Source organism: Elgaria multicarinata, chromosome 8 (assembly GCF_023053635.1).
Source record: "Elgaria multicarinata webbii isolate HBS135686 ecotype San Diego chromosome 8, rElgMul1.1.pri, whole genome shotgun sequence".
Classification (NCBI taxonomy): domain Eukaryota; kingdom Metazoa; phylum Chordata; class Lepidosauria; order Squamata; family Anguidae; genus Elgaria; species Elgaria multicarinata.
In genome coordinates this window covers 21,707,105-21,731,553 of record NC_086178.1, presented here as the reverse complement: position 1 = coordinate 21,731,553, position 24,449 = coordinate 21,707,105, and the positions used below count along the sequence as shown (strand labels likewise).

At 43.3% G+C, this 24,449-nt stretch overlaps 1 protein-coding gene across 4 annotated transcripts in view; it reads right to left on the bottom strand.

Moving 5' to 3' along the window:
* Window positions 1–4,308: 4,308 nt before the first annotated feature.
* TNIK (TRAF2 and NCK interacting kinase) overlaps window positions 4,309–24,449 on the bottom strand; it is a 343,273-nt gene continuing 323,132 nt past the window's right edge. For all 4 annotated transcript variants that reach the window (XM_063131980.1, XM_063131983.1, XM_063131982.1 and 1 more), the window contains 9 exons: window positions 20,115–20,229; window positions 18,779–18,949; window positions 17,957–18,100; window positions 16,452–16,586; window positions 15,260–15,360; window positions 11,861–12,010; window positions 10,728–10,887; window positions 10,325–10,464; window positions 4,309–8,965 (listed from right to left, as the gene is read on the bottom strand). In XM_063131980.1, the coding sequence (XP_062988050.1) occupies window positions 8,882–8,965; window positions 10,325–10,464; window positions 10,728–10,887; window positions 11,861–12,010; window positions 15,260–15,360; window positions 16,452–16,586; window positions 17,957–18,100; window positions 18,779–18,949; window positions 20,115–20,229 (1,200 nt within the window). In that variant the 3' untranslated portion in view covers window positions 4,309–8,881. The remainder of the gene's footprint in view (window positions 8,966–10,324; window positions 10,465–10,727; window positions 10,888–11,860; window positions 12,011–15,259; window positions 15,361–16,451; window positions 16,587–17,956; window positions 18,101–18,778; window positions 18,950–20,114; window positions 20,230–24,449) is intronic.

The following is a 24,449-nucleotide window of genomic DNA, read 5'->3' as shown; positions in this document are numbered from 1 at the left end:
ACAGAGTTTACCGCAGGCTTCTCTGGGTTATGAAATCCACAGAGGTAAGAACCATGAAATTCAACAATGTATAAGTTTGAACCTGAGAAAAGAAATAAGAAAGGTGTGTCTATGCTATACATTTATAATATTTTGGATTTAAACCAGGAGCAGGGCTAGCTCCAGGCTATTATGGGAAGCTAACATGGTAGTTGGCTTTCCAGACTCAGCCACTACCAGCAGGTAAGCTAAGGGGAGAGGTGCACCAAGAGGTTCTCAGTGCAGGAGCTGGCCCTGATGCTTGGCCAAAGCCAATGTTGTGTAGCTATGTCCTTCTACGTTTCAAACTGGAGGTTAAGCTGAACTCTCTGACTCTTCCTTCTGTGAGGGAAATAATGGCTGAACCAAACAGGTTTCAAGGCCCTGCCACCTGCATGAGGGTGCTGAGTGCTGACGTATAACTGTCATCACATCTCCCAAAGAATTCTGGGGATTTTAGTTTGAAGAGAGGTGATAAGGCTTCTGTTGATCCCTAGGCCACTTGCTGGGTAGAGAGAATAACAACAGCATTCATTTGAAGTCTGTGAAGCAAGTACCTCCATGCCAAAGAACTGGGTTCTGTTTATTGCATTGTTATCATTTGCTTTACTCAACGTTTGTATAATGTCCAATATCTCTTCCCAGTTTTTGGTGGTTTTGATAGCTTTTCATTCATGTCTACAAGACTTGCGAAGGTAGTATTCTTGGGAAGTTTGGTAGGATCTACACTACTGCTTTAAAATGGTTTATAACAGTAGTGACAACTGTTGGGGGTCAGGACGCACTCCACATCCAGTTTTCAAACCGTTTTCAATGTGTCGTATCCTGCTTGGTGTAGATCTGGCCCTCTCTCTCAGATCTTACACAAGAGATGCTCTAGAAATGACCACCTTACAAGGGAGCGATCTTTTCTGCCAAGAAACAGGATTTCCCAACCTGAACTGTTTGTTATGCAAACCACATTAGGAACTGGACGTGGAAAGTCCTGACTGCCAGTGTAGAAGGCTTGCCATCCCAAGGGCCAGCTTATCTGCCTTTTGTTTACAACTGGCCACATTCCTTGCAGGCTTGGAAGCAAAATGCCACTTGAGACATCCTTAAGGAGGATGTAGGCAGAGTTCTAAGTTAGCTATCAAAAAGTTCTTAATGGTTTATGGTCCTGACACTAACTGAGCAAACAGGCAAATGTATAGATTACAAGGGGAACATGAAAAAAGGTTGCAGTGTATCTTCACCTTCTAATGGGAGTGTTCCTGTAGAGTGTTCCAGCCCATCAGCCATGCTCTGCTCCAGTATAATCTATTCCACTTTTCTAATTCAAACTCAAACGTCCACAGCTACTGAGCATGCCTGGCCCTCGTTAGGCTGTGGGAGGTATTGCTGTTTGCGCCCTTGGTGTGTGGGTGTGGGTGTGAGTGAACGTACTTCTGCACACCTTAAGCTTCTCCCAAGCATGCAGGTAACCTCCTCTCTTCTTCCTCAGTGGCTCTGTTTTGGTTCTATTTCTGTTGCCACTCACCACCTGAGTTCGCTATTACAAGGGAATGATCTTGCACTGAAACCTTTCTATATTCACAGGACAAATGCAGAGGATGTGTTTGCAATGGAGCAGTTGAGTGGTCCACAGAGGGGAAAAAGCACTTGAAAAGAGCAAGTGGTCCCACGTACAGAATATTTGAGAAAAACAGCAGTGTTTTTCAAGCTTTCTGCAATCAGGGAACTCTTTCCACATCACCTGCAATGATATCCTAAGATTACAGGGCATGCTCTAAGGTGCATAGTTCACTCTGGCCATTCATAAGGACTTTGAGCTTTATTGTCACCCCCTGTGAGAACTGAGAGTGAGACCATCTAAAAAAAACACCCTAACCTCGCCTGCATGCTGCCAGGCAAGCTTGGTCATGGTGAGCAATGTCTGGGAATCTCGTCTGTGATCTCGTTGAAGAGACCCTGATAAACGTCTAAGGAACCTAGGCTCTCTGGGAACACAGTTTGAAAATCATTCATGTAAACTGTACATTGTAAAGCATCCAATGGTGGCCTATGTTCATCACCAGCCACTCTGATACGAGAGACAAAGATGATTTGGAGCAGTGAGATTCCTGAGTCATGTTGTCATCATTGTGTACTTATTTTTGTCATACTTTCATCAGTTGGAAAGATAACTGCAACTGTTCAGTTTTTCATATAATAGCAGGTCAACCTGTTACACATAGCTGGACTAAGGATGGTACTATAACTCATAATAATCTGAGTGAAAAAATGTAAGGGGATTTTAAAAATCTTTCTTTCAACTACTGACAGTTGATGCCAATGATTTTACTCTTGTTCTATGAAGTACTTCTGTGGATATCTTGGGGATCATAAAGCAGGATATACATTCAATAAAAATCAATAGAGCACAGACAATGAAGAGCTGCATCTGGCTCCTTCCTCCAATGGAGCTAATTGGGAGTGCCTCTATAAATATATAATATGCCTGTTGGTGGAGCCCTCCTCTGCGTCCCACCAACATGAGACATATGTTATGGTGGGGCATGGGATAGGGGCATCTCCATTATGGCACCCTGGTTGTGTAATGTCCTCCCCTTGGAGGCCCGACTGGCATCGACTCAGGCTTCATTTCGGCACCAAGTTTAGCTCTTTAGTGTGGGAGAGAGGGCAACACATGCTTCATTATACATTCAGGGTTCCTGCACGCGTACACATCTAAGGACCTCTTTTACATGTTCAACTCACCACACAAACATCAGGGAGCATGGAAAGAAGGCATATCAATATTGGGAGTCTGGCTAGCTGACACTGTCCCACTCTTCCTCATATTTATTTTATTTATTTATTACATTTTTATACCGCCCAATAGCCAAAGCTCTCTGGGTGGTTCACAAAAATTAAAACCATTAAGAACACAATGCTTGGGAGGGGTGTGTCTGAAGAGCTTTCTTGTCACATATTTTTTCTTATGAAGAGTTATGGAGACAGTAAAGGGGAGGCACAGCACTCTTTGTTTCCAGTGACCAACACTGACGAAGTATTACCAAGCAGTTCCAGTTGAGGAGGTTGGAGGAATGTTTGGGGGTCGGGTGTGTGTGATAAAGCTCATTGGGTTTTCACCATCTCAGCCCCCAGGCTCCAGCTCGCGCGTCCCTGAGCTTGGCCAACTTGTCCACTTATATCCATTAGATCACTTATACATGCCATTTAGCACAAATTGCACTATTCATTGCTGCGATTTTGTGCAAATCTTGATTTCCGTAAATAGCTATATTCACAATCTTGCACAAATCTTGGTTCACATAGTGGAAAAGTTTCAGAGTTTGGGAATGAGCCACCACTCAGCTTGCAAATGCACATCGAATCAGGGGGTGCTGCGGGGTTCGGCGAACCAAAAGTGAACAGGATTATCCCATGACGGGCATCCCTAGTTCCAGCCTAAATTGTCCTGCCAAGTGGTGAGCAGCGATGTTATGAAGCTAGGGCTCACAGGGTCAAATACTGGGACTTTTTTTATTAGAAGGGATGATGACATCATCTGCCACCTCTCTCATGTGTCTGTTTCCTCTGAATTTAACTGCACAGTAAACTGTTTCCTCACAGCAATTGGGATGGGTAATGGATTTTCCCAGCAAAGTATTGTTGTGAGCTATCCCCTGTTGCAATGTGAAGTATTTTGGGGTGGCTTGGTCTTGAATGGGCAACTAAGACCCAGTAGAGTTACAAAATACCTGCTTCTGGCAGAGATGAAAATTGCTAGGACTGGTTTGTTGATATGGATCAATGCAGCTGCCTGCATTATTGGACTCTCCTTGTGTGGGTGGCTATGAGGACTGTCATGTTGAGCATCTGCACTTCAACATTTACCACACCACCACTGGTGGTGGTGAGATAGAATGACTGCCCTTCCTCTGGATTCTGCCTGTATGGTGAAGAGATGGGCTCTGAGACTATGGCCTTAGCTAGACATAAGGTTTATCCCGGGATCGTCCCAGGGTCATCCCTGCCTGCTCCTGGGATATCCTGTGTGTCATTTACATGAACAAGGATGACCCCAGGATGATCCCGGGATAAATCTTAGGTCTAGCTGAGGCCTGGGTAAGTTTGAATCTTCATATCACAAACTAGGGCTTTTACAAGTGGACCACAAAGAGGACAACTTAGCTTTTGTTTCACTCAGAGGAATTCTACAAATCTTATGAAGACAGAGAGATGCTAATACAACTTAAAGATGTGTGTGTGAAACGTAACCATTTTAGGAAAGAAAAATAATACTAACAGACCACTCAAGTTTTCAACATAATTTAATAAGAAGCTTCTGGTTTAAAAGGTATCCACAGCAAAGACATAAAAGAGCTGGTGGCTATTTGCCATTTAGCTTGCTCTTACTCATACCAGTCCCCAGCAGTTACAAGTAGTGGCTTAACTGAGTTGGAAATGTTATTGCTCAATTTGATCTCTGAATATACTTTTTTTTCTTCTTCATATGGTCCTCTCCTTACAGCAGTAGGGTGGAAGAAACACAAGAAATATACGGGGAAATAGGAGAAGCTAGCTGAAGAGGCAGAAGGTTAAAAACTGATCCAAGGAAGTAGTTTTTGCCTAGGCATTGCAGTGTAGTTGGTCGAGCTCATTTGGCATGGAAAGTTCTGGAAGGGCAATGGCATAACGCAGTTGTGAAACAAGATGGGGCGGGTTCTGAGACATTCTCGTAAGAGAGTTTCATCTCTTGGTAGTTGGAAAAATGTATCCTTGGCGTCAAAATGTCAAGTAAACTTTGGACTGCTGGAAGTCGTTAGTGAACAAGAAGAGACTCAGACCACTTTCTCTGAAACATCTTATTTTGGTCACTAACAGAGTGGTGGTAGTTAGTGATCTGGATGATCCATTGTTCTAGCCTTGTAAGATGTGAGATGCTTCTGATCTTTCAGCAGCGGTTTATATGTGAATCAAAACTTTTGTCATCTTGCCAAACTGCCCTATCTATTTATGGTAAAAGTGTCAAGTTCTGTCCGTTGGGAGTCGGGGGTGGGGAGAGGAAATGATTCTTTCTGCTTTTTTGTTTGTGGCTGTGGTGGCAGAGGACTCTTGGCTTGTGTTCCCCCAACACTTTGCAGGTATAAGTATTCAGCATATGGATGCTCCTGAAGTGCTTTTGTTTGTTCTGCCATGATAGTTAGGGCTGTATCTTGTGCTGGAATACAGGTGTTGAGAGCTTCGACTGGAGAGTTAAAATGTGGAGGGGAAGCAGGACAGGGTCTTCCTTCCCAACACGTAACAATATGTGCCGTGCCGCCCCCAACAATCAGCTCTGTACCTCTGATCATTTGCCTAAGATCTGAAAGAGAACTGGCACAGCTCAGGAGCACAGAGGAACATACAAGAGTACATGGTCCCCCCTTTCAGATTGCTGAATACAGAAGGGTCAGAGGACCAGACTCGTTGGGAGGCAGCCATGTTGGCGATGGGACTGGCAGACGTGGCTCTGCTTCCTGCTCTACATATTCATGAATGCATGGGAAATAATGAGTGAAGGGAGCTTAGAGGGCTCACCTTTGTAAGAACCATTTTCTATCACTATGTTAGATGGTATGAAACGCAATACTGGGCAAGGCTATGGCAACCATTGTCATTGGCTTTTATTGGGAGAGTTCTCTTCTGTTCAAGCATCGATAGCATTGTAGTAATTCAAAGTGCCGGTGGCTGGCAGGGGGCATTGTCTTTCTCTTTCTGCCACTTGCTACAGTAACATCACCATCATTGACAACTACATGCAAAATTAGGTGAACATACCTTGGAAGGTTAGGGATGGACAGTATTCAAGTAAGTAGTATTTGCCTCTCTTGCCTCTTCATATGGAAGAAAGCGTCCATGAAACCAGCCACAGTGACTGGCACATACAGTTAAAACAGAGCTGCATTTTACTTGCTCTCTCATGTTCTGATCTTAAGGATGGGAGGGTGCGTCCAGTGCTGTGATTCTCAGCACTAGTCTTCTGGTGAAGATTTGCACAGAACAACCCAGATCCATTTTTTTTAAAAGAAAAAAGCATTTCAGGAGCAAACGTGCTAACAATGGGCGTGTGTGTGTGTGTGTGTGTCGGAGGGTAATTAAAGGCTTTGGGAAACAAAGGGGTCAAATATCTGTTTTTTGAGGTTACTTATATATTTTAATTATGCATAGATTAGACTTATTAAATTAGCTGATGGCAATGTTTAGATTGCAAGTTAGTCATTCACTCTTTAAAGGCTGAATTAACATATCAGGATTTGCAGATTCCTAACTTAAAAACAAATGAACACCTACCTAATTATCCTGTTTGTGAACTTAGCCAGGAATGGACTCAATGTAATTTTTCTCTGATAGGCTGTGAGCATCTGAAAATCCATCTAGAGTGGGGAGAAGGCAGTTTGAGACTGACTTAATGGCTCTACTCATGGACCCTTTTTAAAGTCTTGGGTGGGTGGGGAATCCCAATACATTTCCTTTGCTACAGATTGAAAATACAACCGCTGATTCATTCTCTCTTGTTTTATTTTGGGAAAAGCCATCTTGCAGTGTGAAATTTTAAAGGATCCTGGCATCGAGAGAACAGGACAGGCATGCTGTCTTCAACTAGATAGCCTTAGATAACAATTTTGTAGTAGGACAAAAACTGGGCTGGATTCCTGTTGTAGAACACACAGCCTGAAGGTTTATTTGGTCCTGCATACCACCACTACTGTAGTATTAGGTAGGGTTGGGAGCAGGTGACAAATGTGGGCTTCTTTCTGTTTGAACGAACAAACAAGAAAGATAGTGGCTAGGGAGAGGTGTACATCTCCCCAGTTAACAGCATGTGTCCCTTCTGGAAGGCCTGCCATATAGAGCCAATTCATACAGCTGGTGATCCCTGCATGATGGCCTCCAACTGGATCATGTCCTCATGTGGGGCTGTACACACAGCCCCTCTGATATGCACAGTTGTTGCAAGTCTTTCTGAGGCCCTGTGATTGGTAAATTGTGGCAGCTGCCATGTGGAGACTCTGGTTCATACAACTGGTGCCTTTGTGTGAGTCTGACTCAGGTGCTGGTTTACTGGCAGCCCTGGTCCCATAAGCCAGTGCATTCTGTCTGCCAGCTGTATCAATTGTCCCTTTACAATGGGAGCTGTGGAATTAACGAACTCTTAAAAGAAAAAACAGAAGCAGGCAGCATGAACTTCATTTCCTGCTTCTTAGAGAGGCCTGAACTGTCCAACCACTGCTAATTACTTAATTGTTCTTGTTAAATACTTTGGAGCTGGCCAGTCAAACTCTCTGCGTGTCCACTGGAGGTACTGAGGAAAAGCTAACTAAAACAAAAATAAAATGAGGTAGGTTAAAAACAGCAACACAGATCCAATTATGTTACATCCACAGACCAATGGGAGAATCCATGCTTGGAGATAGTAGAAATGTTGCACATAAATTACTGAAAATTGGAAATAATTAGAACAAAGCATATAAAGACACAGGTGAACCCAAACTAATTACATACATAGTTCTGCACACATATTGGTGTTCACTATATAAGTGGGCCGCAAAGGAGGGGAATGGAAAGATGAATCTAAGTGTCAGATTCTTGGCCAAACAAATCCTCCATTCAGTCTGCTAAATCTTACTCCTTCAATGTTCCTATTCTTTGCATCAATGGATGAAGATCTCATGAAGATTTTTCATATTCAGAACAGGATTCCATCAGTCAAAGAAGTGGGTGACTGTCCATCAACATTTGGGACTCCCATGTTGTAAAGGTTTAAATTATGCTGGCTCCTGGTGATTTAAATGGAGGAAAGAATAAAATCCAGTATCTACAAGGATCATGCCCCCCAAAGCAAAGCACAACTGTACAGAGTAGATAGGATCCATACTAAATGCATCTGAGTGAGATGCCTCATTCATCAAGCAGTTAAGTGCACTCTGTAGCCAGTCATCAGAGTCTTGTTATATTTCAATTCACTTCTCTGCCTGAAGTTTCATTGTGATACCTTTCATCTTACAGCTTAGAGAAAGGCAAGATAATACTAAGGCCAACACTGGGAATGATTGATAAGGATGGCACTGTTGTTCCTCTCAATGAGCACCATTATACGAAGATCCATGTAAAAGTATGGACTGACAGGTTGACAACAACAAAATTGTACCATGACTGTATTATAGTCTAAGGCTAGTAGTTCAGCCGTTTGGAATCGATTTCCCGAAAGAATGGGGGGAAATCTCATTAATTCTCTCATTTGAAATTTGTCGACCTATTTGCAAAAGTAACACAGAAATGTTGGTAAAGGCAAAAGTTTTTACAAAAGTTAGCCAGCTCTGTGGTTAGGGCCTCTAACACAAAGATCAAATGGTACATTTATTGTGCTGTCTCTCACCAGTTTTAATTGGTAACCTTACAACATACTATATATTCAATGCTAGCAGGCAGACAAAATTAAAAACAGATACTCTGTTTGACACTTAGATCTGTCCCCATTCATACAAAGAGAGGGACAAGGAAAAAGTAAAATTTTTAAAAAAACCCAAAAAACTGTATAACCAATTCTATCACAGCTTAATCTTATGACCTTGAAGAGATTTATTCTGCTAAATCTCTTGTGACTTTGTCCATTTCTGCCCAAATACAGTGTTGCATTCTTGTGATCTTGAGTAAACTCCATTCCTAAACCACAACAGGAAAGGTGTGTCATATTCTTGGAGCGTGTCTGCGTGAGTGCGAGTGCGTTCACAGAAGGAAGCAACATGTTCCACAACGTCTTCTTCACCTGCCTCTACAGTGTCAGTCCACAGGTTTCAATGTCTTTTAACCTTAAAAAATATTGGCATCAAAGACAGCACTGAGTGCCCTTTTGTTACCAGTTCATCATGGAATTTCTGTTGAGGGTCATGAAAAAAACTTGGCTACTTCCTCCAGATCTCACTGATGCAAAAAATACCTGTTTGGGAGGGAAATAATCTGATTTAGGAAACTGTACAATTGTCAGATATATTTGAAAAACGGGATGTCTTTGTTTAGTTTTCTCAACAGTTGATACATTTTCTGTAATTATTGCAACACTTTTGTCTTTATCGCAAAGGCTCACAATAGTTTTTAAAAACATCATTATCTTTAATCTGCGATAACAATGGGATTCCCCAGTGGGCTGCTCCACCTCCCAATGGTTGGGAGATAAGGGGATTCCTTTGGGGGAAGTGCCGCACATTTAGCTGGCGCCTGCAGAAATTCTTCTCAGCGCTTGCTGGGTGTACTTTGTTCCTGCTTCTCATTACCCACCTGGAGAACAAACAGCAAGAGACAGGCCGGAGAAGGATGCTCCCGATTCAACAGGCGCTTATAGGATCCAGTCCTGCAAGTGCCTCCCAAGTTCCTTCCCTTTTCACACTGTCGTGCTCCAGTTGGAAAGTGTGCCGTGCACAAAGGAGGCACCTGGCTTGTGCCCCAATTAGCATGCAAAGGAAAGGGACTCAGCAGGTGCTTGCAGGACTGACTCCTGCAAGGGCCAGCCGAGTCCTTTTTTCCAGGCAGTGTTTCTCAGACTATTTTTTTTTTACTAAAAACAAATCAAAACAACAAATTTACTAAAAACAAAACAACAAAAACAGTTTTGTCACCTCTTCAAGCAGGGCCAATAAACAGCAGCCTGGTGGCATTTCCACCGGCAACACAAAGGGCCAAGAGGAGCAATGCTATGCCCTGACATAGTGTCATTCCTAGGGGCAATGTCAGTGTGAGACGATGGGTGCTGCACTGTCGAATTTCTCCCAACCCCCAAAGATAGCAATAAGCTTTGAAGGGGCTGTTTTCACCCCTGCTGAAAAAGGTGGAAACTGCTGCGCCAAATACTTCAGCTCTTCGTTCTTTTGGGTTGTTTTAAATATATAGTAGTGCCATTAATGACCATGAAATCTAAATAATACTGCAAGTATACTCAGAAGAGAATTTTTCTCCCATGGAATTAATGAGGGGTGTCTCACTGCTGCTGGCTGAGATAGCATAGTAGACTGGGGAGGCTGGTTCTGCGTGTGACCCTGGACCAAGTTACATTTTATCAGCCTAAAATCGGAGAACTCCTTTGCACACCATTTTGAGTTCTTGGGAGAAAGGGCAGGATAAAAAAGTCATAGATAAATAAATAACTACATGTAAAGGTGATTGGTGAATGGAACTGTACGAGTTTCACTTACAAAGCACATTATCAAAACCATCAGACTTAACTTCAACGAAAGCTGAACAGCAGTCTTGGGAAGTCATGGGCACTTGCTCTGCACCCGTCCAACTCTGAAAACCGACCTACCTTATCATTTCTTTCACATAGAAACTTTAACCGCTGAGCACGCTTGTGCATAAATACTCCATCCAAATGTCCCGTCTCCACTGAACGTATCTCGATAGCTTTCTCACCCCAGCCCATTATTTGATTGGAGTGGATGTAGGCTGTCCAAAAAAAGAAAAGAAACATGGAGATGTGTCCTTACTGAACTTCGACCAAAGCAGATTTTACTGTACGTCAAGCCTGGCAGGAAGCTACCATGTACAATGGAATACCCTAAGGGTGGGAACTCAAGTCATCGATGGGCATCCAGGTTCCATCACCTGCAACACAGAGGATGAGATTATCTAGGAAAATAACCAATTCTAGCTTCTCACCTCAGTCTCAATGTATAAATAGCTAAGGAGAAGAGGAAGAATTGACATACCCACTGAAGTGGGCATTTCTCCCCACTGGAGTACCACGTCTTTTGTTATGCGTCCATAGGTATTAACGTATACCCCTTCATCCTCATAGCACACAAGCATCTCCATTCCATCCGTTTTGGGCAAGATGACAATGGCGTGAGGCGTGATATTGCCCTGAATCTGTGTATAGAACAGAAGCCCCCCAAACCAGTATTAAATCAAGTTTACAGGGCAAGAAAGGACTAACTCTCTTTGGTATATATTCCATCTTCTTTTGGAAAATTATTAAATCAACATAACACTACCAATTCACAACCCAATTAAATTTAGTCTGTACAATGTACCCTTCCTGGACTGCTCACATAAGAGCAACTATATTTGATGGCATACTAGGAGCTGACTAAAGCTCATATTATGGCCTGCCCACGAAACTAGAGGTTTATCAAGCCCCTGGTCAGCCACTAAACATGGCTGGCATTCTATGAACAGCTCTGGGAATACATAATCCACAGGCTACATAATCCTCTGGGTGACCTCTGATGAAGTACATTTGAGTATATACCAGTTTCAATCCATTGATATGAATGGGTGACACTGATTGAAATATCTCTGCTTAATTGTATTTATCTTTGAAATTAGTATTCTGCTACTCTGCAAAAGCACGTTCAATGCAGTTTATGTACAAAAATATTTTAAAATATTGTTTAATAGTGAAAGGGGGAAAATAAAATATACACTCCAATTAAAAACCACAACAGTATTTAACAACAACATTGCAAATTATTCCAACATCCATGAGGCCCAAAGAACCTCCAGCTGTTGTGAGATAAATGCCTTGTAATTTTTTTTCACACCCTTTTTATTGTCAGAAATCAAAGTGGCCCTGTCGGTCTGCTGGAGCATGTTATTCCAAAGCTGAAGTTCAACCACCAAAGCTGAAGTTCAACCACCAAAAATGCCCTACAGATGTCCTGAGCAAATTAATTTCCTTTGATGAAAGGTTCTGAAACAAAGCCTATCCAGAGAGTATGGATCAAGTGGTTAATAATCCTCATTTTCCATCAGTCATCATCCAAAAGAGATGTAGTTTTTGAAGTTATGGCATAGTATATAGTTCAGTTTGTACAGTGCCATCAAGTTGCCTCAGACTCACATGAGATGGTATATAGATGTCATAAGAATTCCCCGAATCCACATCAATGACATGGAAACCAGTGTGTGATCCAAAGATAACCTTTAACCTCTGACCTTCTTCTACTGTGAGGTCAACAAGCAATGGTTTGTGCTGGAGATCTGCAAAAGACTTTTAAAATTCTTTCAGTCAGTTTTGTGGTATGTAATCAATAATGTATACATCCTCAAATCTTTAGCACGCTATGGCAACATTACAAGGGTTCGAGATTTCCCTTTTAAAAATATGCCCCTCACATTTTGGTTAGCTCACTGTCACTGTATATTTAGTTGGAGTGGTTGTGTTGTTCATTTATTGATACCTTACAGGAAGGTGCAAAATGCCAGTGGAATGTTTGGCCTTTTAATTCTTAAGTAGCAGGTTTTCTGGCAACGAGACCATTCCACCCATTGGAGGAGCGGGATGCTGCCACAGCCATTGCAGGAAATGACATTTTCCAAGGCCACTGAGGCTTTCGGTCCTGGCATTTACTCATTTATTACTCACATTTATATACCGCTTCCCGCAGAGATTTCAAAGGACTGAACAGAAAATACAATGGCATCTAAATAAAAATAAATATACCCTATTTCTTCGATTCTAAGACACACTTTTTCCCCAATATAAACATCTCTAAAAACGGGCTGCGTCTTAGAATCGATGACGTCTTAGAATCGCCTGCAAAGTGCGCCGTTATCCCTCCGCCCTGCTTTCGATGCCCAGGCGTCTCGAGGGCTTGTTGAGCGCCTCAGCGCCTCTGCACTCACAATGTAGGCTGCGTGATTGGGGGCCTCAGCGATGATCCGCAGCTGCCCTGGGCCTATTTGTGCTCCCCAGAGCTAACCGGGCTCATATTATTATTATTATTATTATTATTATTATTATTTTTATTTATTTATTTATTTATTTATTTATTTATATAGCACCATCAATGTACATGGTGCTGTACAGAGTAAAACAATAAAATAGCAAGACCCTGCCGCATAGGCTTACATTCTAATAGAATCATAATAAAACAATAAGGAGGGGAAGAGAATGCACCAAACAGGCACAGGGTAGGGTAAAACTAACAGTATAAAAGTCAGAACAAAATCAAGTTTTAAAAGCGGGTTTAAAAATGGGTTTAAAAGTGTGTTTAAAAACACACACGGCAATGGAGCTCCAAGCCCTAAGCGGGCCCTGCCCGCCGCACCACAAGCGCAGCCAGCCGGATTGGGCCCAGTGGGCATGGCTATGCGGCCCCAGCCGGGTTGGGCCTGGCGGGCGCCACAGGGCTCGCGGAGGGTTGTGCTAGGCGGACAGGCGCCGCCGGCTTCTCTGCCACAGCTGCGGCTGCTGGTTCTGTGCGGCGGAGGAGATGCAGCAGCACCAGCCGGGAAGATGGAAGCGATGCCCCAGAGGTGAGTTGCTGGGCCGGGGTGCGGGCAGACTGGCTTCAGGACTCGCAGCTGCGCCGTTCTCCCGCAACGTGTGTGGGAGAGGAGCCTGGGGCCCCTGTGGGGCAGGGGGGTCTCTCCACCACTGCTGGGACGGGGGCGGCAGTGCACATGCAGCTGGCTCCTTCGCGCCTCGGGGAGTTTCCACTGCCCATCGAGTCATGCCTGGAAGAGGCCCCTCAGCACTGGCAGCTGGAGCTGGCCCAAAGGTGGGCGCCTCGTGAACGACCCCCTCCCGCTCCCCACAAGAAGTGGTGGCAGCTGGTAAAGCCTCCGGGCCCTTGCACGTGCTCCCTGGTTGGCCCCCACCCACGGCAGGTACCCTCCGCCCAGCAGGGCCCACCCCACCAGGCAACGTGGGCCTGTGACATTAGGGGTAAGTGCCTCGTTTTTGGCTTACTTGTAACCTGTCCCAGCCCTGTGACGCCAAAACCGTTGGCCCGGTAAGAATTGGCCACATCTCTTTCCTTACCTGCCCGCAATCCGCTCCCCATGCCCAGGCTTTGCTGGGCATGGCAGAATACTCCCCCCCCCCCCCGCCATAAAAACATCTCTAAAAACGGGGTGCGTCTTAGAATCGAAGAAATATGGTAACAATAAAACAGTACAAAATTAATCAGCAGAAAAACCACACGCTCTGCTGTATGCTACAAACCATAGCTGGCCGGGTCACACTTCAGGGAAAGCCTGTGTGACAAGATGGGTTTTTAAGACGGTAAAGGACAGCGCTGTGAGGGATCGTCTAATGTCGATTGGGAAAGCATTCCCGAGGGTGGGTGCTGCAATATTAAATGCTCTACTGCAAGTGCTCCTGAGACCAACCTCAGGAGTGTAGGGAACCCCCAGAAGTGCATCTCTACAGTGCACCAGGTGCTAGAGAGGAGAGAGGGGAAGAGACTTTTATTACTTCTTCCCACGGCTGGAGCACTTCCTCAGGCCCTGCCACCAGCCCAGCCAGTAAGTGGAGCTCGAAGGGAAGGAGAGTTTAGAGACTGCATGTATGGCTGGAAGAGCCAGGAAATACTTCTTTGGTTTGGATTTAATCCAACCTTCAGAAAAATTTGAAGTTTGTAATGCTCACTCCTTCTCTGAGATGAACATTACACACCCTTCAATTTATTATTTATTTATTATATGTTTATACTGCCCAACAGTCAAGACTCTCTGGGCAGTTTACAATTAAAGCCATCATATACAAAAGTCAAGATTTAAAACTCTAAAAATGTCATATAAAACCAGAATAAGTTATAGTCAAGGGAAAGCTTGTCTAAAAAGATATGTTTTCAGGAGGCGTTTCAAGTGCGGTTGCACTGTATGAAATTGGCAGCTATATTTCAATTCCTTTCCAGGTGATCCCTAACATGGCATCTGCCTTTCTCATAGCAGCTGCACACTGGGTCTGTAAGAGCAGAAGTTGCATGTGGAGGGAGAGTGGTTTCACTCACTGTCCTGCTCTGGGCCTGACAGATATCTACAAGCTGGATATAACTATTTCTTAGATTTTACGTTTATTCCTAAAGCATGTGGTTGTGAACTACATAAAATCCCAAAAAATCACTGTACAGTTCAGGCCTATAAAGCTTTGGATTTAGGTGTGCAGGCCCAATGTGAATGTGACAGCCAGCAAGTGGACGAACTGTGGTCCCAGTGGTGGCAAGGGCACTCCTGGTTGGCAAGGCAGACCGACGGGATTGCTTCTCTATCACACATAGGCTCTACACTCAGAGAAATCCCTCTGAACTGAGCCTTAACGATCTGTGTCCTTGCTAAACATGCTCTCGTGTCTAACAATTGTGTGGAAAGTCTCCTGCACAGAGATGGGTTCAATTCCCTGTTATGCTACAGGTGGATAGATAACAGAAGCTAATGACAGATATTCTTATCTGTGATAAAAATATCCACAAACATATGAATAATAATAATATTTTTATAACACAAAACATACCTTAAACGCCATAAACTTGTGATATGGTTTAGGAGCCCAAGCATATATTTCTACAGCATTCTTTAAGGCAATCACCAAGAACTTAATTCTCTCATATTTCACTAAAATGGAAAAGAAATGGAAAAGAATAAAAAAGAAAATGTTAAAGGGTGCAATTTACTCAGGCAAACTGAATGATTTATCTCAAGGAAGAGCTACTGAAAACTTCTTGCAATCGAAAGTGTTATTGTGATGAACTGCCATAACCGGGAGGCAAATTTTCAAGATGGTTTTGATTGATTTGATGTTCTTCTTATCTCAGGATGCTGCTCTCTAGGCTTTTAATCTGTATTTTATTATTGTTAGCCATCTTCAACACCACTTTTGGTGGAAAGGCAGGAGATATAATTTAACAAATAAATAAATAAGAAATAATAAGAAAATCAATGTGTGTTTTTAATGATGCTATACTTCAGTCCTATTCAGACTTTAACTGTGCAGAGCTTTAAAGTAGTGGGGAGGTGGGACCATGCCTGCTCACTCCACTGGATATCGCATTTCAGCCCAAGTGTATGCATGGCAAGTCCAACCATGCAATAATTACTCTTAAAAATCACCCCCCCTCCCTCCACTGGCTTATAGTTCTAGTCATGTCTGAATAGGGCAGGAACGGAGAACGTGCAGCCTCCAGATGTTGTTGGACACTACCTCCCATTAGCCCTAGTCAGCATAGCAAATAGTGAGGGATGATGGGAGTTGTTGTCCAACAACATCTGGAGAGCAACAAGTCCCTCATTCCTGGAGCAGGGCTGGTGCTGCTTACCCTAAAGGATCTTGGTTTAGATTACTATTTCCTCCATGGCTGATTTAGTGCTGTAGGTAAGGGACCAAAAGAACATGAGATCAATGAGCTTATGCTAGACCTCTGTCTGTTGCTGGGATTAGCAGGGATCAACATGGGGACTTTCATGGTTTTTGAGTGGCAGGCATGCTGTAGGGAATTGGCCCGCCCAGCACTCAAGAGAACTTCATCTAAGGCAGCCTTCCTCAACCTGGGACGCTCCAGATGTGTTGGACTGCACCTCCCAGAATGCCCCAGCCAGCTGGCTGGGGCATTCTGGGAGTTGTAGTCCAACACATCTGGAGCGCCCCAGGTTGAGGAAGGCTGATCTAAGGAGTGGGTCTGCGCCTATGCATACGCCCCTGCACTTACCAACTTTATAATGTATGCAGCCTTCCAAATCTCCAACGGTGATCCAGCCTTGCTTCTTTTCTACCTCTGGGTCATTGTGTAATATTCTGTTCCTTAACCACGAAAGATAGTAAACTCGTAGTTTGTTCTTCTTTCCTGTTGAAACATGAAGCTTAGTTTTAACCAACAGATGTACAGTCTGTCATTGGATTAACAGTGGATGCCAACATAGCTGCATGGTTTTGTTTTGTTTTCATGCTATTCGTCTTGTTCATACAGTGTCTGATGAGAGCTTGCTTGTGGGATTGTTCTGTTTAGGAAAAGCTAATTTCTGGGATATTAATTGGAATTTTAATCTTGTATCTAAATTGAAGCCATATGAGTGAAAGCACTTTCTGTATGGTAAAGAAAGCTAGGTTCCTGTAGCCTTCCTGCATGGTAAAATGTTTTGACTGTGTTTTTATTATTTTGATTGGCTGCCTGGGGATGGGGTCTCTCAGAAGAAAGGGCAGGGTATAAATACTCTGAACAAAGAAGGGACAAATGCATGAAAATGCATGTGACCACTCAACCCGTACTACAGAGGAATATAAATAATACCATTATAGTATAAAATCTGAATATGAATTTGGTTGCTCTAACAAAGCCCTAAACGTCAGCATGGTTAAAGAGTTTTCAGTGACGTACTTAAACACCCAAAGCGGGAGGCAGGCTAATATTCCCTTTATTAGCACCTAGTGGGCCAATATGATTCCAGCTGCCCATTCTGTCTTGGCAAATCAGAGCCTGCAGCTGGGTCAGGAGGGTGTAAACCTGGCAGGCAGTCTGGGGCAGTTGGAGAAGACAGGCAGGAAACTGGCAGGGCTCAGTCAGGATCAGAATTCCTGAAAATAAGGTGGTTGGAGTTGGTCTTTCAGGACCCTGGAGAGAGCCCAGGGAGTGGTCTATTTGTGGGACAAGAGCTCACTCTCAGGGCCAAAGTACATATTACCTTTTCTGCATTGTTCTGGTCATGAAGGCAGATTGGATCAGAACCTACCGCTGGGGGAGGGGGAGGCAAGCTTTAATTATTTGCTCCCCTCCCAGCAGTCCAAATCTGGATCAGGGGCTGCATGCTTGCAGCTTGCATCACAAAAGTAGGATCCACTGAAGCAAATATGTTGATTGGGCTACAGAGTGGGCAGGGGAAGTCAGCAAGCCAGTCTGGAAGGGCAGTCCATTGCACCCTCCCAAAGATCTGCTTGTGGAAGTTGGGGAACATTTAGCTATCTTGTGGGTTGTGCTATATGCATGTGTGGGGTGGACAGGGAATTGGTAGAAAACAACCCTAATCCCTTGTGTGAATAGAAGAGAAACCTAGATGGGCCTAGCCAATCTGACTAGCCATACACATAGGGTAATACAGTCCCTTCTTTCTCTCCTGGCTTCTTCTTAAATGCCAAACAAACCTTGGCCTTTTCTAGAGGGAGAACTCCAAGACTGGTCAGCTGGAAACCAGAAGCAAAGATACAAGGCCATGGCTGTACCTGAGATAGTTACAAGAACGTTGAGTCCTTCTAGCACGTCCATCTGTTGAAACCGCCTCCTGTTGATCAGATTGTACACCTTCCCTTGTCCACTCCGATCCAACAACATAAGCCCGTTTTCAGTTCCCACCAGTAAGTTGACACCTGCGCAGTGAGCAAGCAGAGAGGGGGGTGATGAACATATGATCTGGGTCAACGAGAATGTTTTCATCAAGCATTAAAAGGGCCAACTAAGAGGGATGGGCAACTTGTGGCCTTCCAGATCTTGCTGGACTGCAACTCCCATCAATAAATATCATTGAAGAACCATGTATGCGACCTTCAGCTCGTTGGAGGAAGGGTGGGATAAATCATTGACCTAATTAAATACATGTGCATGGTGCTTGGTTGATATTGGGAGCGGCATTCTGATTTAATGTAGTTTTTCAAAAATAGGAATTTTCTATGATTGAAGCCTTCAACTTTTTCTGTGATTGAAGCCTTGCAACTTGAATGCAAACAGGAAGAGACTCATGCACACTTTAGGTCCCTGCAATTTGTGCGTTAATTAACCCATAATTTGCTGCTGGGCGCTGATGTGATCTGAACAGGACTATTATATGACAAGTCTTTTTAGATTTGATGGATTTGATTAATTCCTACTATTAATCATCCTGCTGAAAATACAAAATGCTCTGCCTCCAGCCCCTGAACCTTCTCATATCTTATCAGAGACTCGCTATAAATCTGTTCATTAATCTATTACTTTTTAAATGTAACTATTTTTTTTCTCTTAACATGCAGATTTCATTTCAAGTATTTTCAAAGATAAATAACACATACCCCATAGAGCAGCACAAAGAATTTCTGAATTGAAGCGTTTCTTGTACTTCCGGATCTCTGGTGTGTCGCTATGAGGACGAATATTGGTGGGGTTCACATTTACTACTGAAATTTTTCTTGCTTCATTAAGTTTGGCCTGTTCTTGCCTCAGCAGCTCACTGGTAAACAATGCTGGAACGGAAAACATACAACAGCAGCTTTACTTAGCATATAACAGAGGGGTTTATCAGCTACTAAAGGGCTGATTCAAACAGTTCCTCAGTGGTGTGGGAATTGCTTCCTTTGCCTTCTTCCCACACCTCTCTGGTAGTATATGGATGGTGGAACCTCAAGAGAAGTACTAATTATTGGCTCTTTCCAATGTGAATTTCATCTGGAGCCCTGAGAATGCAAAGCTAGTGAGAAAAGGAACAACATCACTTTCCCCATCCATACGATTGTTTCACCAACATGTCACAGGAGTAATGTGAGAAGAAACCACAGAGAAAACCTTCCCAGGCCATTGTGATAAGAGATAAATTGTCTCTGTTGAAATTGGGAAGATGTTGTATAAATTGCCCTAGAACCATATTAGGTGGAAGGGCAGTACGTACCAATTTTAAACACATACATAAAAATAAATAAAACAATTTGTTGTACTTGATAATTGATCTTTAATCATTACACAGTGATAGCCTAGCTATAAAGGGTCTTTGCAGACAGGGGATCCAGACTTTCCCCACAGGATAAAGTTTCTACTGCAGGGGTGTCGCACTTTCCCAGCATTCGAGCAGTAGTATGTGGTTGCTGGGAAAATGCAATTCTTCTCTCTGTTGCTTCCAGGAGCGTTGTGTGGAATGTAGCTGCATGAGCACTAGAGACTCCTATTGGATAGTGCCTATGACATCATCCATCATGAACAAGACTTCTCTTTCCATACCATTTTGTGATCTATTAAACTTGTTGCTTTATCATTAAAAACATTTTTAAGTAGATTAAACTTTTTCGCATAAATGCTTCCCAAATATAGGAGTATGAAATCAGCCTCTTCCTTGCAACAATGTCTAACACTTTATGAACATTTTCCTTTTGCATTGTATTTGGTTCTTCTCTCATTGTCTGCTTGCCAGCTTTGATACTGCTGGGGTTCTGCCCTGCCAGATCTAGACCCTGGGGTCTCAGACAATGAATGGAGGGACACCGCCGCCACCACCACCAATGCCTCTGAGCAGTCTACAGATCGAGATACAACAGCCACTTTTCCCTAGGGCTAGCAAAAGCCCAATGTATGTGCAAATAGGCCCCACGTGTCTTATACCCAAAGCAGTTTTCATCTCTCTGATATTCCTTCCTTTACCTGTGGCAGATGACTCCTCATCGTCATCTTCGTCTTCATCTGTAGGAGAAGTCTGAAACACTCTGGTATCCACAAATGGGGCAAAAGATGCTTTCGTGCTACTCCCCATGCCATACTATAAAGTATGAAATACAGAGGTGAATTAGTGAAGGGAAGGGAAGGATAAGTTTTTGGACTTCACACCAGATCACATATTCATAGTGCAAGGATTGTAGGCCCAGTAGCACAATGTGTGATATGTGTATGTATAAAGGCCCAGTTTCACTTCTTGGCATTTTCAATTATCCCTGGTCACTACAGGTCAGTTCATACATGCATTTACATCGCTCAATGACTGCAGCATGAAGTGGTGATTTGCATGTGTAAATGAGCCACTGCAGGTCAAATACTAGGGACAGAACTCCCATTTTCTCAAAACAAATGCTTCACTATCAGCCACAACCCCACTTTGAGTGCTGCTCTGGTGAATCTGGTGATGCTCAATACCAAGTTTATAAGGTTTTTCAGTGGAATTGTTTCATACTTTCAGATGTCCTTCACCATGTGATGAGAAAGCAAATAAAGTTACACGCATAGATGAGCCAGCTTGAACGCTAGTATTGGAAACCCTGCTGCATTCAAGTGCCAGTAACTGGACCAGCTTGACAAAATAAACCTAGACAAAACGTTGGTCTGAAACAGGACCATCTGCCACCTATATCCCAAGACCCCCTCAGCTCTCCCACCTGTCTCTCTGATTCAACTGATCCTTGTATTTCTGAAATATAAAAGGCAACACCCAAATCAGAGATGTTTGTTCAGTGCTTTAAAATAAAAAGGGCCTTGAAATACACTCTCAAAATCATATCTAACAAACATGTGGGACTACAATGGAAGGTTTTAATTGAGGCAGACCTTCCAGGAGAGCATCACAATGACCGGGTTCTGACACAGCTTCGGTATCCGTGCCAACTCCAAAGAGCACCATACTTATCCCCATTGATATCCCACTTGAGCCTCCCTCCCTCATGCACCTTATTCTTTATACTTTCGATATGTGTTGGACTACAGCTCCCATCATTAAGATGTTAGACTACAGCTGCCATCAACCTCAGCCAGCATGGCTGAAGGGTCATCTGGAGGGCACCAGCAGAGCCTTGGTTATTTTAGGTGTGATGGTTATCATTATCGTTATCACTCTTCCATTTCCTCAGCTTATGAATTTGTTCAGCATAATAGTTGATTTGTTTTTAAAAGAAAAGAAAAAAGAAAGAGAGAGGTGTTGAACCTCCAGCTTGGCTAGCAGTCCTGCCCCCACAACTTAACGTGCCCAAGGGCTAGCTGCAATAACACTCTCTACATTTTGTCTTAGCCACTGTCAGCATTCGCATATGGTCAGAAGCACTGTCAGCATGGAGAGACACGCTCCTCCTCTCCCAAGTGTGGAAGGTCTCCAGCTCTAAGCCCAGGTCTCATGAACATGTGATAAACCTGCTTCTGGGTAATGCCACTTCAGGTGGTAGGTGGCACTCACATGACTGAACATTCTGCATAACAAAAAAACCCACAATGTTAAAAAAAAACCCTGCATGTAAGAGAATCAGCATGCCAGGGAGAAAGCTAAGCTAGAGCCTCTCTCTCTGACATGATAGTTTTCTATGTGCAGGAATGTGTATTTGTAGGGAGAAACATTCAAGCATGTGAGGCTGCACCTAAAGTTGAGTGCAGCCCTAATAAAGGTTCACAGAAGTATGGAGCCTGATGCATTTTAAATATAGACCCATCTTTTGCAACAGAAGTGGAGGCCAAAGATTCAAGTTGGTTGTGCTTAAGACCATCCCTGAAGAAGGATCTATGTTTGAAATGTGCTGGGTTCAATAAACATACTTCTGTGTACCGAGAGGCCTTCCTTCCCTCCCCATTTTTCTTTTTGTTTCCTTTTCTGAAACAGGATGGCCACCTAGCTGCTGCTTTTGAGAACTACGCCCTAGTTCAGGCATGGCACGACAGTTCAAAGTCTTAGGAACGCCTTTTGAATTAGACTAATGCCTGATACCAAAGAGTTGTAATTCAAATGAATGAATAAAGGTTCTCCTATTGTAGCTGGGAAAATGACTGATTCTGGGCTTGGATCTATCATTCTCCCCTGCTGAGGACCAACCTGTGAGATAGACCAATTTCTTTCCATATTGCCTGCATAGCCTTGAAGAACAGGAACAGCATGGTCTGGGATGCCATTGAGGGAAATGCCAATAGAAATCCATTGACGATATTCCACTTCACAAGTCCTCAGGCTGAATTCTTCCTGAGTTCATGTTCAAATTAATATCTTGTATTATTTATTCTTCATTTCATGCCCCATTCTATCTGATGGATTTAGGATAATTACAGAAAATTAACCTGTGGTGCAATGCGTTTTAATAGTGAAATTGGGGTGGGTAAGATAAAAATATAGCGCTGGATCCAGATTTATGCACTGATGGAAGTGGCCTTTTCTGACCCCACTTTGCATGCGAGGACACATATTACCATATGCATTAAGAGGTGTATGGGAATTGTGATCATTATTAATATTAGGCAGGGGCAAGAATGGCTGCACTGGAAGCTGTATATTCAGATATTGATGCTGCTTCTTGAAAACTGCACCCAAGCTGGACTTCCTGGATACAGCAGTATCAAATACCCATATCTTTTTCAGTAACTGTATCTTACTCACCCCACATGGCGTCTCAGAACGCAGGATTTGCTCAGTGTTATACTCCCCCCCACACACACTTTTTATGTTTAAACTGTCCAAAGCGTATATCTTAACCTGAGACAATGCAGGGCTTTTGTGTCACAATTAGCTTAAATGACTGACAAGTAGTAAAAAGGTAATAAAAAAAACAAGGTACGTGAGCATAATCTGATTACTAAGTATGGCAAAACTAAGTTTGATTATTAGGAAATCAGGGATAATGAATTCCTAATAAAGAGATTGTTTTCTTTGGCAATCTCTTGCTGTGTTAGTATCCAAAAGCAAAGACAAGACCATCTCCCAAAGGAAAGCTGAATTCTTTTTGATAGCTGTATGGGAAGGATTTCCTCCACAGCAGTAGCTGAACCACACTATTTACCCGAGGCACGTTATATTTATGACCTCTATTTGGGGCTGTAATAATAGGAAGAAGCCAGGAGGGAAAACAAACACCTTCCATCATTGCTAGTTTATGCCTTTTCCTGGGACTTATTTGAAAAGCCACTGCAGGTCCAGAACCAAGTCTGCAATCCAGGTTGAAAACCAGAGCCAGGCAGCTGTCACACTGGATAATTGCCTAGCCTGTCGGCTGTAAGAAGATAACCAGCTTCATGAAAGCAACTGCTTCTCTTTAAGGTACACATACTCCTATGAGGCCGCCACTTGGGTTTCCAGAAAAAGACAACACTATCTCTTAGCAGAGTGAGAAAAGGATTAGACTAATGAGTAGAGGAGCAAACATTTAGCAGAATATCTAACTCTTCCCAGATGTTAAGAATCAGATGTGCTGGCTTCCAAAATCTGGTGGCATAAAAACCCAATAACCATTCCACAAACAGGCCTGTATAAATTGTGCAAATTTGCATCATTTCACTTACTTTACGAATTTCTTCTGCTTCTGCTAGACAAGGGGAGTGGCAAGGAGTTATTCAGGGCACTGAAACTCTGCCTTGACCTGGAAAGCTTATTGAATTAGTCTTTTGGCTTCTGGGAGCTCAGCAGGTTTTACTCACCTGCTTTTGAGAATGTCTGTGAATCCATTTCTTAACAACAATAAGGGCTTAAAAGAACTTGCTTTAAATAATAAAATAAAAATAAAAGCATAATGCTCAGGAAGCAGGATTCTGTACTGTAGTGGAACTGTGGCATACTACAGCCCGGTCAATAGGATATTGATGGGAATTGTGCATGAGGATGCCTTCCAGATTTTGGCTTTCTTCAATTATTATGCTGCCTCATGCTGACAACTCTGCTGATCCCCATATTGAGGGATGCTAGTCCGAGCGCACTAACTTGACCATAGAATCATAGAATCATAGAATAGCAGAGTTGGAAGGGGCCTACAAGGCCATCGAGTCCAACCCCCTGCTCAATGCAGGAATCCATCCTAAAGCATCCCTGACAGATGGTTGTCCAGCTGCCTCTTGAAGGCCTCTAGTGTGGGAGAGCCCACAACCTCCCTAGGTAACTGATTCCACCGTCGCACTGCTCTAACAGTTAGGAAGTTTTTCCTGATGTCCAGCCGGAATCTGGCTTCCTTTAACTTGAGCCCGTTATTGAGACCAGTTGAGACCAGTTGAACCCAAGCACTAATTGGGGTGTTTTCTATGATGTGCTTC